The 16,793-nt window shown below is 37.8% G+C and overlaps 1 protein-coding gene across 1 annotated transcript; it reads left to right on the top strand.

Annotated features, from left to right (window-relative positions):
• Nucleotides 1–13,726: 13,726 nt before the first annotated feature.
• LOC114683659 (olfactory receptor 4P4-like) lies at nucleotides 13,727–14,667 on the top strand. Its single transcript, XM_028857976.1, has one exon. The coding sequence runs from the start codon at nucleotides 13,727–13,729 to the stop codon at nucleotides 14,654–14,656; it is 930 nt and encodes a 309-aa protein (XP_028713809.1). The 3' UTR covers nucleotides 14,657–14,667.
• The last annotated feature ends 2,126 nt before the right edge of the window (nucleotides 14,668–16,793 follow it).

Below are 16,793 nucleotides of genomic sequence, written 5' to 3'. Positions count from 1 at the left end.
AAAACCCATTTCTCAATTGGACTGTTGGTCGTTTTGATGTCTAATTTCTTGAGTTCCTTATATATTCTGGATATCAGTCCTCTGTCACCTGTGGGGGTGGTGAAGATCTTTTCCCATTCTGTAGGCTGTCGCTTTGCCTTGTTGACCGTATCCTTTTCTCTACAAAAGCTTCTCATTTTCAAGAGGTCCCATTGATTGATTGTTTGTCTCAGTGTCTGCGCTACTGGTGTTATATTTAGGAAGTGATCTCCTATGCCAATGTGTTCAAGACTACTTCCTACTTTCTCTTCTAGCAGGTTTAGAGTAGCTGGATTTATGTTGAGGTCTTGATCCACTTGGACTTAAGTTTTGTGCACAGTGACAGATATGGATCTATTTGCAACCTTCTACACGTTGATATCCAGTTATTCCAGCACCATTTGTTGAAGATGCTTTCTTTTTTCCATTGTACACTTTTGGCTTCTTTGTCAAAAATTATATGTCCATAGGTGTGTGGGTTAATGTCAGGGTCTTCAATTCGATTCCATTGGTCCACATGTTGGTTTTTATGCCAATATCAAACTGTTTTTATTACTGTAGCTCTATAGTAGAGCTTGAAGTCAGGGATTGTGATGCCTCCAGAAGTTGTTTTATTGTACAGGTTTCTTTTAGCTATCCTGGGTTTTTTGTTTTTCCATATGAAGTTGAGTATTATTCTTTCCAGGTCTGTGAAGAATTGTGTTGGTATTTTGATGGGGATTGCGTTGAATCTGTAGATTGCTTTTGGTAAGATTGCCATTTTTACTATGTTAACCCTGCCTATCCATGAGCATGGGAGATCTTTCCATTTTCTGACATCTTCTTCAATTTCTTTTTTCAGGGACTTAAAGTTCTTGTCATATAGGTCCTTCACTTGCTTGGTTAGGGTTACCCCAAGGTATTTTATGTCATTTTTGGCTATTGTAAAGGGTGATGTATCTCTAATTGTCTTCTCATCTTCTTTGTCCATTGTATATAGGAGGGCTACTGATTTTTTGAGTTGATCTTGTATCCTGCTATGTTGCTGAAGGTGTTTATAAGCTTTATCAATTCCTGGGTGGAATCTTTAGGTCACTCAAGTATACTATCATGTCATCTGCAAATAGGGAAAGCTTGACTTCTTCCTTTCCAATTTGTATCCCCTTAATCTCCTTATGTTGTCTTATTGCTCTGGCTAGAACTTCAAGTACTATATTGAATAAGTATGGGGAGAGTGGACAGCCTTGCCTCGTACCTGATTTTAGTGGAATTGCTTTGAGTTTCTCTCCATTTAATTTGATGTTGGCTGTTGGTTTGCTATATATTGCCTTTATTATGTTTAGGTATGTTCCCTGTATTCCTGATCGCTCCAAGACTTTTATCATGAAGGGGTGTTGGATTTTGTCAAATGCCTTTTCTGCATCTAGTGAGATGATCATGTGGTTTTTTTCTTTGAGTTTGTTTATATGGTGTATTACGTTGATGGATTTTCATGTGTTCAACCACCCTTGCATCCCTGGGATGAAGCCTACTTGATCATGGTGGATAATTGTTCTGATTTGTTCTTGGAGTCTGTTTGCCAATATTTTATTGAGTATTTTTGCATCAATGTTCATGAGGGAGATCGGTCTGTAGTTCTCTTTCTTTGTTGTATCCTTGTTTGGTTTAGTAATCAGGGTAATTATAGCCTCATAGAAGGAGTTTGGTAATGTTCCTTCTGTTTCTATTATGTGGAACAATTTAGAGAATATTGGAATTAACTCTTCTTTGAAGATCTGGTTGAATTCTGCGCTGAAACCATCTGGTCCTGGGCTTTTTTTGGTTGGGAGACTTTTAATGACTGTTTCTATTGCCTTAGGGGTTATTGGGCTGTTGCTGGAGGGCTTCTCTCCAGGTTCCCCAAGCCCCGCAGTCCCCCAATCCACCTATAAAATAATCACTCAGACGCTTATATCACTTATAAACTGTATGGCCGTGGCAAGCTTCTTGCTAACTGTTCTTATATCTTAAATTAACCCAATTCTATAAATCTATACCTTGCCACGTGGCTGGTGGCTTACTGGCGTCTTCACATACTGCTTCTCCTGGTGGTGGCTGCAGTGTCTCCCCCTCAGCCTTCTGCTTCCCAGAATTCTCCTCTCTCCTTGTCCCACCTACTTCCTGCCTAGTCACTGGCCATCAGTGTTTTATTTATATAGAACAATATCCACAGCACTTCCCCTTTTTTCTTTTTTTTAAAAAAGGAAGGTTTTAACTTTAACATGGTAAAATTATATATAACAAAACAATTACCGAGCAAGAATTATAGTTACAATATTAAAGATGTCCTATCTATCTTATATTTGTGAGTTTAAGGTTTTATATCTAACTTATCTTTTATCATAACTGAGGAAATTACAACTATCTAGTTTTCAACCACATCAAAGACCTGAGAAGGAACATAATGGTACCTGAGAAATGGTAGATGGATGCAAGCAACTTTCGGGAATCTTGCAAGAGTAGACCAAGACAGCTGGCAGCCTGGACAGTCACCTGATGTTTCTCAGCATTGTTGGTGTATTCAAATTGGCTACAGGCCTAGAGTATTTGACAGACCATTTTTAGAAGCAGGAATTCTGAGAGACCATCTTACCCTGTCTTGGCAGAGTACAGTGGTTGCTTTCCTTGTGTCCCGCTTGTCCAGAAAGGACAGCATTGCATTTGTACTGTCAGCCATCAAGGCAAGGGCAGTTCTTTGCCCAGTAGGCCATTTTGTGCCAAAAAGACAAACTTCCAAATGAAAATGTCTTAGAAGCCCAACATTCTCTCGGGATCAATTGGTGCAGCCAGGAGCAATTGTGTCTCATGTCAACAGAATTCTAAGTTATTTAAATGCCATATTCTCTAGGTCTATGAAGTGTTTGAAGATTACCTATCTATCTGAAATATATCTATGTATACCTAGAAAACTTAACTAACATGGCTACAGATATGATTATCATAGATGACTAATTATTAATCTATTTTTTAATTATCCATTACAATTTTAAATGAGTTACATAAACATAATACCTCAAACAAGAATAGAAATATATATATATACACAGTATAACAATATTAACTTCAAGTTTGTATCAATAAACTAAAATCCATACCAATGTAAAACATTTTAAACATAAACTAAAATCTCTACCAATGTAAAACATTTTAAGCAAGTTGTTCTTTAAAAGTAGGTTAATTAATCTATCCTTTTATCTTATCATCTCTATATCCTCCTATATATCTATATTATATCCCCTTTCCTTTTTTAGAAAGAGATCACATTTATAATCAACCTGTTTTAAATAAAAATATTGGTTTTCTCTGTCCCACACCAGAGGGCTCTTCTGATTTGGGACACAAGAATTGCCTAACCATTTTTTTTTTTAAAGCAATATGTCTGGGTTTAGAGGGGGAGTGAGCCAATTCCACCTCTAAAGCCAGCTTGGTATATTTGGGAATTTGGGCGTAGCATCTCTTACTACTTCCTGCTGGAGGGGGGCGCTGTATCTTATGGGGATGCAAAGAAAATTTTAGACCTATGGGGTAGTCCGTGAGGCTGTATTGTTTGAACCAGTTGCCTTGAAACTGCTCTGGATGTTGGATCATCTGGGCCATGGTGTCATCGGAGACCTTTCAGGGGGTCTTGGCTGGTGAAACCTGATGTATCTTAATCTGGAACAAATCCACAGCCTCTGGCTTTCTGTGGAAACAAAAGCAGAACCTCTTTTCCAAAGCAACATATCCTTAAATCCAAATTTTGAAGTCAAGGTACCTTTAAAATATACATTTTGGCATAACTCAACAGCTTTTGCAATCAAATGTTTTTCTTTAGTTACAAATATCAAAGACAACATAATCCAGATTCTCTGTGTGGTAGCCATCGTTACGTGGCTTATTTTTTATATTACCTTGAGTCTTGAGCCTATTGCTTTAAACTGTACCATTCTAAGACTCAAACGGCACTGTGGCTGCTGGCTCCACCCACTTCAGCTGCCCAACATGGCAGTGGTACATTTTCTGCCAGCTCTGGGAGTCATCAAGTCTCAGAAATAGTGGGTCTAAGCTTTTATCAAAGCAGCTTGTAGCCCAGAAACCTTTTTTTTTTTTTTTTTTTTTTTTTAATAATAGTAAAGACTAAATCTACCACACAGCTTAATGTGCCGCTGGCAGATGCCTCACTTCTGCCATACTGCCGGTCAAATGCACACGCCAGGAACCCGCCAGTGTTCAAACCTGCATTTTGCGGCGTCTAGCTGCCCATATGAGACAAGAAGCAGGAACCTGGTTTTGGCTCTGTTTAGAATTGGTTATTAAATATTCTCAGGTTTAAGGTGGAAACTCGAACCGTTGGGCGCCATTTGTTGCTAGAGGGCTTCTCTCCAGGTTCCCCAAGCCCCGCAGTCCCACAATCCACTTATAAAATAATCACTCAGACGCTTATATCACTTATAAACTGTATGGCCGTGGCAGGCTTCTTGCTAACTGTTCTTATATCTTAAATTAACCAATTTCTATAAATCTATACCTTGCCACGTGGCTGGTGGCTTACTGGCGTCTTCACATACTGCTTCTCCTGGTGGTGGCTGCAGTGTCTCCCCCTCAGCCTTCTGCTTCCCAGAATTCTCCTCTCTCCTTGTCCCACCTACTTCCTGCCTAGTCACTGGCCATCAGTGTTTTATTTATATAGAACAATATCCACAGCATTGGGCTATTTAAATAGTTTATCTTGTCTTGATTTAACTTAGTTATGTGGTACTTATCCAGAAAAATGTCCATTTCTTTTAGGTTTTCCAGTTTTGTGGAGTAGAGGTTTTCGAAATATGACCTTATAATTCTCTGGATTTCCTCAATGTCTGTTGTTATGTCCCCCTTTTCATTTCTGATTTTGTTGATTTGGATTCTCTCTCTCTGTCTTTTGGTTAGTTTGGATAAGGGCTTGTCTATCTTGTTGATTTTCTCAAAGAACCAACTCTTTGTTTCATTAATTTTTTGTATTATTCTCTTAGTTTCTAATTTATTAATTTCACCTCTCACTTTGATAATTTCCTGGCATCTATTCTTCCTGGGAGACTTTGCTTCTTCTTGTTTTAGAGCTTTCAGGTGTGCTGTTAAGTCACTAGTGTGAGATTTCTCCAACTTCTTTATGTGGGCATTTAGTGCTATGAATTTCCCTCTTAGCACTGCTTTCAGAGTGTCCCATAAGTTTGGGTATGTGGTGTCTTCATTTTCATTGATCTCTAGGAAGTCTTTAATTTCTTTCTTTATTTCTTCCTTAACCCATTGGTGATTCAGTTGAGCATTATTCAGTTTCCATGAGATTGTAGGTTTTCTGGTCCAGAGGTGAGTACCCGGGTCCAACCCGGACCCCATCCCTGGGCACCAGCCACTCTGGGAAGACCAGCCCAACTTGGCACCAGGTTCTGGCCACTGGGCAGCTCCCCTTCTAGTCCCACCAGGAGGGATCCCCTTTTCCAAGCCCCCCGGCAGGCCCCACAATCTCCGCGCCCTGCCCCCACACCCATCTGCCCGAGACCACAGCCACTTCCTGAGACTTAGAGACCGGCCCCCAGCTCCCAGCCTGCCCCCGACTTCCCTTCTGGACCAGAGGTGAGTACCTGGGTCCAACCCGGACCCCAGCCCTGGGCACCAGCCACTCCGGGAAGACCTGTCCAACTTGGCACCAGGTTCTGGCCACCGGGCAGCTCCCCTTCTAGCTCCACCAGGAGGGATCCCCTTTTCCAAGCCCCCCCCCCGGCAGCCCCTGCAATCTCCGAGCCTTGCCCCCACGCCCATCTGCCCGAGACCACAGCCACTTCCTGAGACTTAGAGACCGGCCCCCAGCTCCCAGCCTGTCCCCGACTTCCCTTCTGGACCAGAGAGTTGGACAAGAGAACTCCCTTTTGGACAAGAGAGAGAGTCTTCCTGAATCTGTCAGCTCTTTCTGAAACAAGTACACTGATAAGACCAAGAAGGAACCACAAGGAGATGGGCAGACGTCAAGGCAGAAGTACATACAACAAAATGAAGAGCAATACAGCATCACCAGAACCTAGCCCGCCTCCAACATCTAGACCTGAACACCAAAAATTGGAAGAAGCAGAAGAAAGTAGCCTTATGAGTAACTTCATGAAGAAGGTAGAGGCTTGTGTAAAGGAAAAGACAAGAAAATTGGAAGAACGCTGTAAACAACTAGAGGAAAGGGCAAACAAATTAGAAGAAAACAATATAGTCCTGGAAGAAAACAATAAAGCACTGAAAGAAAATCATGAAAAAGCAATGAAACAAACAAAGGAAACAGTCCAAGAACTGAAAAGGGAAATTGAAAAAATAAAGAAGACACAAACAGAGGGAATGCTGGAAATAGAAAATCTGAGTAAAAGATCAGGAACTTCGGATGCAAGTATAACCAAGAGAATGCAAGAGATGGAAGAGAGGATTTCTGGCATTGAAGATACAGTAGAAGAAAGAGTTTCATCAGTCGAAGGAAACACTAAAGCCAACAAAGTCATGAACCAAAATGTCCAAGAAATCTGGGACACCATGAAAAGACCAAACCTACGAATTATAGGGATAGAAGAAGGTGAAGAATACCAACTCAAAGGCACAGAAAATATATTCAACAAAATTATAGAAGAAAACTTTCCCAACTTAAAGAAGGAAATGCCTATGAAGATACAAGAAGCCTATAGAACACCAAACAGACTAGACCCCCCAAAAAAGTCCCCTCGACACATAATAATTAAACAACTAAATGTACAGAATAAAGAAAGAATATTAAGAGCAGCCAAGGAAAAAGGCCAAGTGACCTATAAAGGTAAGCCCATCAGAATAACACCCAATTTCTCAATGGAGACTTTGAAAGCCAGAAGGACCTGGACAGATGTAATGCAGACACTAAGAGACCATGGATGTCAGCCCAGACTAATATACCCAGCAAAACTTTCAATCATCATAGACGGAAGGAACAAGACATTCGAAGACAAAACCAGATTTAAACAATACCTATCCACAAACCCAGCCCTACAGAAAGCACTAGAAGGAAAATTCCAACCGAAGGAAGTCAGATACACACTCGAAAACACAGGCAATAGATAAAGCCACAACAGTAAACCCCAAAGAAGGGAAGTACACACACACTACCACCAAAAATAACAGGGATGAACAATCACTGGTCGTTAATATCCCTTAATATCAACGGACTTAATTCACCTATAAAAAGACATAGACTTACAGAATGGATACGAAAGCAGAACCCAACTTTCTGCTGCATACAAGAAACACATCTCAAATTCAAAGACAGACACTACCTAAGAATAAAAGGCTGGGAAAAGACTTTCCAATCAAATGGTCTTAAGAATCAAGCAGGGGTAGCCATCCTGATATCCAACAAAATAGACTTCAAACTAAAATCAATCAAAAGAGATAAAGAAGGACATTACATACTCATCACAGGAAAGATACACCAAGATGAAGTTTCAATTCTGAACATTTATGCCCCAAACACAAGGGCACCCACATATGTAAAAGAAACATTACTAAAGCTTAAACCACATATAAAACCCCACACATTAATAGTGGGAGATCTCAACACCCCACTTTCACCACTGGACAGATCTCCCAAATCGAAACTTAACAGAGAAATAAAGGACTTAACTGATGTCATGACCCAATTGGACCTAATAGATATCTACAGAACATTCCATCCTAACAAGAAAGAATATACATTCTTCTCAGCACCCCATGGAACTTTCTCTAAAATCGACCACATACTTGGCCACAAAGCAAATCTCAACAGATACAAAACAATCAGAATAACCTCCTGTGTTCTATCAGACCATCATGGTTTAAAGTTAGATTTCAACAACAACAAAAACTACAGAAAGCCCAATTGTTTTTAAGTCAACTTCTTATTAATATTCTTTTGAACTTCAGACTCAAAAGTATTCCATCAAAATGCTTTGAGACTAGACATCAATAGAAGACTTAGTCTTTTTTACATTTTATACGATATTTGTGTTGGTTTATGTTTTCTATTCTTCTTCCCTAGTTAGTTATGGTTTGAATATCTCTGGATGTTGGTGTTCCTTACTGGAATACAGACAATTCACATCTAGTCTCAGATAATAATCAGGACTTCATTTTCACTTTTATTGCATGTTTGCATTCTCCCATGATTGCTTAGTTTTAGTTACAAATCAAAGTTGCAGGTCCAGGTACTTTGATCATGTCCTAAGAAATTTAAGGATTTTCTTATTTCCATGGTGGATGAGGATAAAATGAGCTGTTGATAACATCTCACCAAGCTCTTTGCTGGGAATATCATGACCAAGTAGGCTGAGTGGGTATATCTACCTAAATGAGGCTGTTGTCATTATAATATGTGCTTAGCTTTATCTTTCTCCTACTAGGACTGACTTTCTTAGTCTTTTGGTGTATTATAATGGGTTTATTAGAATGGCTTTCAGGCTGTGGTCCAGATAGCCCCAAATTGGCTGCTTACCAATGGAAGGCCAAAGAATCCAGTATTTTCTCAGTCCACAAGTTGGGATTTCTCAGGTGGTCTCAGTATATACCAGACTTCCAAAGAAGTAGGTGTTAATGTCAATAAAAGAATGGGCTTGCTAGTGAAAGTGAGAGCAAGCAGGCAGAGTGATAGCAAGATTCCTTCCTCTCTGCCCTTTGTATAGGCTGCCACATAAGGTGTAGCCCAGATTAAAGGTAGATTTTTCCCACCTCAAAGATCTGAATTAGATGTGGGTCTCTCACTTCAAATAATTAAACTAAGAAAACAGTTCCTCACAGGTGTGCATTTTATTTAATTCTAGATGTGGTCAGTTGACAACCAAAAATAGCCATCATACTTTGATTCTTCAGTTATGAGCTAAATTTAGCTATCTCTATAAGCACTATGTTTTCTCTTCTTTTCTTTTTTTCTCCTGTAGATGCTCATATTTCTCACTTAGGTTTTCTTCTCTGGTTTGAAGTATGTAATATAAAAAATCGTTTTTCTCTTTGATTATAATAAGAATGAAAAACACCAAAAAACCCTTATAAACACATTAAAGTACCAAATGTTTAAATAATGACAGGAAGTTTAGTAGTTTTTACTAAGTGATAAAATACTTTCCAGAATCAGGCAGGAAATGTGGCTATATAGGTATTTAGTAATCCAATTACATGAGGATATGCTTATCAAGTCTTATTAGTACCAGGTTCTTATTTAGGGAATAGAATGTTTTCACTGTCTTGCAAGTGGAAATTAATTAAAGAATACTTTTAAGATGCAAAGACTGAAGATGTGAGGGACAATATCTACATATTGATATCTCAGACAAAAGAAGGTGTATTGGACTAATAAAGTGAAGTAAAAATAAGGAAAGTAGAAGTAAATTAATTTTAAAACCAGCAAGAGGAAGCATCCATGAATGTGTGGGTAATTAACTGTCTGTAAATATGTGAGAATGGCATATGAGTGCAAAATATTCCACAGATCACTAGTAAATCACACAGTTATTTTATTTACCTCTCTCTCTCTCTCTCTCTTTCTCTCTCTCTCTGTGTGTGTCTGTGTGTATTCTTTTGCATTTTGAGACAGAGCTTTACTATGTGTTCTAGCTAGAGTAGAACTAAGGTGGTTGACCAAGTTGGCTTAAAATTCACAATAATTTCCTTGTCTCAGCCTCCTGAGTGATGGATGGTTGCAGACATATGCCACTATGACAGACTTCCATTTCTAGTTTTATATCCAGGCTTTAGCATAAGTAGAAAAACATTTATTAAAGCAACTGAATCATAGGAAAATTTATTCATAAAAATGTGCAGATTCAGTTGCACATATCATGCAAGCTGCTTCTGATAAGAGAAAAAGTAATTCCACATGTTAAAGATGACAAGGACAATAGTTTAGATGCTATGGAATTTTCCACTTTAAGCATTAGACTAATGCTAGTGAGTACCTATTAATGCCAAGTACTATGCATGTCTTCTGAATTTCCATTGGGCATAATTAAACATTGAGGAATTTTCAAACCTTCATAATAATAACAATATTTAGGGTAATACTGATAAGGATAATATTAATATTGTAAAGTTATTCCCAGCACAGTGATGCAATGAGATGAAAAGTAATCCAGCATTTATTAAATATGTCATATACACATCACACATCAGCAGCTTCTGTCTTGAAAGAAAATTTCTGGGAAAAAATAAAAAATTCACAGGACTTTATCAACACCAGCAAAAACAATGGAGCATTGATGTCATAGATCTAACTGGATAAGAGAAATCTTTAATATGTAACCACTTGGTAGGTTGGCTTTACCTCGACAGCGGTAACTACAGCCCAGACCTATTGCAAAAAGTGCCCTGAGACTGTTTCCCCTTGGGTTTCCCCCATCTCTCAGCTTAAAGTGTTTCAGGCAATGAATCTTTAAAAGCTACATTTGATTAAAGATTCATGGGAGAGATAGGTGCTTCCCACATCTGTTTTGTTGTTGTTGTTTCATCTAAAGGTCACAGAAAAGAAAAAGGAACCACTTTAAAAGACAGGTAGTATCCCAGAAAAATTTGGATCCTGGTAGAAGTAAGTATTGTGGATAATGCCTCTGTGTGTGTGTATGTGCGTTTGTGTGTGTGTGCGTGCGTGTGTGTGTGTGTGTGTAGCTATGGTTATAATAAATAATTTTATGCATATGGTTTATATACATAAAATTTGATATTAATAAATCCCACTAATAAATTTAATTCCTGATGTATTTTTGCTCATAGTTATTTTTAAAAAACAAGACATTTTAGAAGTTATATGGCAATTGTAGGGAAATTATCTTGACAGCCAAGGTTTTAAGTCGTTTTCTGTAAGTATGATCTTCAGAAATATGTAAGTAATGTTGATATACCAATCCCGTTTACCCACGTGCAGCTCGTTTTGGTCTGTGTCTATTTAGAAAAGAGGTAGAAATACAATGTGTAGAGCTCACCAGGTATGATGAAGAAAAAGTAAGTGATGAAAGCCAATTAATACCCTGTTTAAAGCATAATTAATGCTAAATACAAACATGTAAACCCTTCTCTTTCTCTAAATTGCACAAGTCCTTGAGATTTTGTATTGTTTTACAATTTTTCCTAATAAGTTCAGCTTATTAAACGCAGCAGAAAAATGATAGAACATTCTAACTGACAGTTAACACTAGTAACACATTCTCACGTTCTTAGCATTTTATTTAAATCTCACAAGTTATACTTCAATGCTGTCCCTCTTTTCTATTTTTTTCCAGTCAAGATGCAGTGGACAGAGCTTTGTAAACAATATGTATCAGAGGACTTTGCATTTTAAAAAATTAAATTGCTTTAATTTAGGACTTTTAGGAGATATGGTTTAAATAAAAGGTATGTTACTAAATAAGGTAAAATTAGTTTACTCTAAATCTGACTATCAAAGTTTCTCTGTACTTGGAATGACAGAGAAAGAAAAGGGGAGAAGTGGGGGGAGACAGAAAAGGGGAGAAGCAGAGAAGGGGAGAGGTGTAGAGGGAGAGAAAGACAAAAGAGCAGAGGAACAGAGGAGAAAAGGTGGAGAGGGAAAGTGGGGGAGAGAGGTGAACAGGGGAGAGAGGCATAAAGAGGAGAGGGGGAGAGAGATTAATCTCATATAATAGGAATAGATAGATAAATGAGAGAACAGCGTGCATGTGGCATGACAGTCATCAAGGGACTGTTCTGGGTAGAGGAAAGAAACCAGCTAGATGGGGTGGGGTGGTAGCAGGATGGAGTAAGGAGATGAAGAGGAGGATGGGAAAAGCCTACATATCAAAACGCTATTAATGGAACACCAACATTTTTTCCGTTTCCTGAATTTGGATGCAACAGGAGGCTATCCACGTCATGCTTCCGACTCCATAGTTAGAGTCAATCTTACTGCTCTAACTTCTCTGCCTTGATAAAGTGTATCCTCAAAGCTGGACCCCAAATAAGTATACCCTTCCCTCTCTCCCTCCCTCCCTGCTCCTGGAGGCCTTCCCTCCTATCCTTCTTTCCTTCTTTGGTTCATTCTTCTCTTCTTCCCTCCATTATTCCTTCTCTCCCTCATTCTTTCTTCCTTATTTGCTTCCTTAAAAATCAAATTAAAGAAAGAACAAAAGGGGCTTTGGGATAGAGTAGAACCTTTGGATGGTTCAAGATAATGGTGTACTTTGACAGGACATCTAGACACTCTTATTTTGGAGCATGTCTGTCCATACAGATCTGCATTTGATTAGACAATGTGATCATCGCAAGTACGAAGCTCTGGATCTTCATGTTAAAAGAGTTTTATAATCACTTTAATGTCTAGGTAACATTTTGAACTATTAAGATTTGTGCTTTCTACCTCTCTCCTTATCTAGTTTATCCACATTTCTTTGGCTCTTCAATCCACAGACTTCTCCACATAATATGAACCTGAAACCAATTTACAGAAAGTCAGTATTTTCTTTTGTGTACTTGATAGTTGTTTAATGTAAAGTCAATCAATCTCATTGTGGGAAAACACAAAATCCAGAGCCTTACATCTTATAAGCAATTGAAGTAAGAGGCACGGAGCTAATAGATTTGCTCAGTTGTAGAAAAATAAATTCACTGCATCTCAGCTTTACACTCTTGTGGCATGCTTCTGCCCTTACTGCTCCTACTGATAACCCAGATTCTTTTAAATATGTAGTCTATAAGAAATAAAGTATTTTGTTCCTGAGGAGAACATTGAAATGATATTGAAACATGATATAATCAACCTACTCCATTTGTGTTCCAAGATGTCAACATCACCATGACTACAACATTCTCAGTATGTAATTAAAAAAGAAGGACATGTCACTCAGAAATGGACATGTCTCTGGAGTGACTATAACATGTCAGTTGTTAACTGTATAATGTGCCTTAAGATTTTTAGAGAAATATAAAAATTGACCTTTCAGTTTAAATGCCAGACATATAGTTACCTGAAATTCTTTATTCCTAGACTCTCTGTGTCTTGAGCTTTGTTGAAATTATTGCAGGAGAAACATTGAAATTCTTGTTAGTTAATTCAGGCTATTTCACTGAAGTGATTAAGAACATTGAACCTTTCAGAAAATGATTTTCAATTCTATGTGATGTATGAAATGCTAACTGTGATTTAGTTATAGTATAGATAAATCATATGTGACATACAGAAAAAATAATTCCCAAATATTTGATATTTACTAAATGCCAGACAAAATGTAAGTCTTTTTTATTCACAAGGAAGGAAAATGAGTGAAATTCTCCTTGTTATTGGACAATACTACAGTGGAATTAATAAAATGAAATCCGGAAAAATATACAGAACTTAGATCTGCTTCATATTTAAGGATTTCTACAATTCACTTACACCTGCCATTTCTATATTTCCTCACATGTAAAATGTTTATCAGAACAGAACCGAATTGATTATATATGAGTTAAATATGTATAAGTTATGCATAAAATTTCTAGGCTTAGAATAATTATTAATAATATTTAGTTAATCATTGAGTGTATTATTATACATTTTTACCTTAAGGAATTAAGCAATGGTTATAAAACTCTAATATGATGTTTGCTATTCAACTTGTAAATCTCTATAAAATTGAAAAATCTATCAAAGTTGGACCATTCATTTTGTTTACATTCAGAGGAACTAAGTTTTAGCTGTGTGTTGTTCACTTCCCTAGACTTCATGGAAAATCATAAAAATGTCACAGAGTTTGTCTTTATGGGCCTTTGGGAAAACAGACAAATAGAGCTGCTGTTCTTTCTCTTGTTCCTGCTTTGTTACCTGGCCGTCTTAATGGGGAATTCTGTCATCCTACTCACCATCACTTACAGCAACTTAATCGAACAACCAATGTACTACTTTCTCTGCCACCTTTCTCTCATGGACCTCTGCTACACCTCGACCGTGGTGCCCAGGCTCATCAGGGACTTGGCTGCAGCAAGAAAAAACATTTCCTATAATGAATGCATGACCCAGCTCTTCACTGCCCACTTGCTGGCAGGTGTAGAAATCTTCATTCTGGTGTCCATGGCCTTGGATCGTTATGTTGCCATTGTCAAGCCTCTGCACTACATGGCAATCATGAACAGGAAGAGATGTGATATGTTGATTGTTGTGGCCTGGGCAGTGGGGTTCTGGCACTCTATTGCTTTACTTCTCATGGTGCTCAGTCTGCCTTTCTGTGGTCCCAATCATATTAATCACTACTTGTGTGATGTCAAGCCTCTTTTGAAGCTGGTGTGTAAAGATATTCATGTTGTTAGTATTTTAGTAATTGCCAACTCTGGGATGGTGGTAGTTGCCATTTTCCTTGTACTGGTTGCTTCTTACATACTCATCCTGTATAATCTGAGAAGAAGATCAGCTGCAGGGAGGCGCAAGGCTCTCTCAACCTGTAGTTCTCATGTAATGGTGGTAGTTTTATTTTTTGTGCCCTGTATTTATACCTATGTTCTACCTGCAGGGAGTGAGAATAAGGATAAGGAAATTTCTGTGTTTTACACTGTGGTTGCCCCCATGCTGAATCCCCTCATCTACACTCTGAGAAACACTGAGATGAAAAGTGCTATGCACAAGGTTTGGTCTCGAATGTCACATTCAGAGTTGAAATAAATGAAGCATTCTTGTGATTTTGGTCCAGTGTTCCCAGGTCAACTATCATTTGGAAGATCACAGAAAGCACAAGCTATATATGTGTTTTGGGGGATGGGGTTATGATTCAAAGAAACAACTTATTGCTATGCACACTCTAGAAAGCACAAATTAGTCCTGAAGTGGTCAGGTGGATGAGAAGACTGCAAGAATGGCCTTGGTTTGGTAGAGTACGTGTTTAGGATGGGAAAACTCTAGGTTCCATTCTCTGCCATACCTACTGACCCCACACACACACTAAAAGTGAATCACCCCTTTAGCCACTTCAATTCTCTGTCTCAAATATTACATAAACCCTGTTTTGTTATTAATTTAATCCAACCTTCTCACTTACTTGATTTTACTCTTATTATATCTAAAATTTTTCCTATTGCCATGCATTCATTATACATTATACTGGACTGCATAAAGGCATTTTCATCTATGTATATAGTATACTTTGACCACATTAGGCTTCCATATTTCCATCTCTTTCATTGGTTACCCTTCTAAAGCCTATTTGACTATAAAGCTATAACCTCATACCTCACTATGCTGGAATAATAATGGTGTTATGAAACCTGCTTTGGGATTTGGGGAGTTCATCAGGGCATACTGCCTTTGTAACTCTTCCTTCCTGTCTATGCCTTACTAGTTTGCAATAGTCATGAGAGTATTTTTTTTACGATGCATGTGTAGTGTTATAATATTTCAGCTGGAAGATCTCAGTTTATGAATTGAAGTCATAAGAGGGCTAATTTTAGGAGACACTTTCATGAAGTGTGCTTTTATTTTCACATTCTCTTCTTTCTTCCTGTGATGTCCTCTGTATGAATGCACACTGATATTTCTCCTAGATCCAATGCATTTTTCCTTCATCCCCTCAGCCGAGCTTGCTCTGGTTACTGTGGTTGAGAGTCCATGCCTTATATATAACCACATTCCTGCTCTTACTTTTCAGGAAGATTCTGGAAACCAATTAACAAGCAAAAAAATCTCCAATTCCTCTACATTTTTCCAAATAATCCAGTATTTGAGAGCAATTCCTCTTAAAAACTAGTTCTTCACAATGTAATTCAGTCAGGCTATAAATATAATACACATATGTTCTCATAAAATAAACATAATTTTTGACATTATTTTTGTGAGAAATTACTCACAAAAATTAAGGGATAAATAAACACATCAAGTGACACTCAAAGGCATTTTGATTTTATATGTTTGTGTTAATTGCAGTATATAACTGAGTTATAACCTCAACTTTTATTTGTATTTTATATCACTGTATTTACTGTGCTTCCAATTCTATGTTATAAACTGATGTCACCTAAAGTCATATGAGGACCAATTTTTAGAAAAAGGAAATCAATCAGCAGATGTCTCCACTTACCTAAAAAAGAGAATGGAGTCCAGCCTTTTCACAGTTCCTCGTAAAATATCACATGTTTGTTTTCTCCATTACACAGATATTGCTGATCCACTTATAGTTTCTCCCATGTGTTATAAAGTGTTGCCATTATGCATTCTCTCTCCCAGCTCAATGTTTTAATTCCCTTTGTTTAGCTATTTTCCTCTACTCATGCATTAGTCTTTCCTTGATAAGAATTTCAGGATTTATTCTGTACACAGTTCTTTGATTGAGCTTTTACTGTCTTAGCATCATGTAGGAATTGGGAAGGGGAGAATCTTAAAGACATCATAGTTTGTCTGTGGTGTCAAGAACTCCTCTTTATGTTTATCTCAAAATGTGCACACATCTAAATCACTGCTTCACCCATGCACTTGTTCAAAAGACTAGCATATTAAGTGAAATATTTTATCCTTCCAAAAGAAAATTATCTCTATCATTATTTATGCATGTGCTTTTTTTAATTACTTGATGCTATTTGACATCTTTCCTTGGAACAGTGGGATATTCAGTGATAAAGCAGAGTATGTAAATGTATGCTGTACACACATGTGTGAGCATCATGAGTCCATGCATGCTTTTTCCTACTTGAGAGATTTGATGGTTTAGAAGAGTGGTCAAAAGAAGTGTCTGCACCATCAAAAGACTGCTATTCAGCAAAACATACCACAAGAAGAAACACATAGTATGTCTTATTTTCTTTTTTAGGAT

The sequence above is a fragment of the Peromyscus leucopus genome, chromosome 4, assembly GCF_004664715.2.
Source record: "Peromyscus leucopus breed LL Stock chromosome 4, UCI_PerLeu_2.1, whole genome shotgun sequence".
In the NCBI taxonomy this organism is placed as follows: domain Eukaryota; kingdom Metazoa; phylum Chordata; class Mammalia; order Rodentia; family Cricetidae; genus Peromyscus; species Peromyscus leucopus.
Note: the sequence above shows the minus strand (reverse complement) of the source record. Positions and strands in the feature narration are given on the sequence as shown.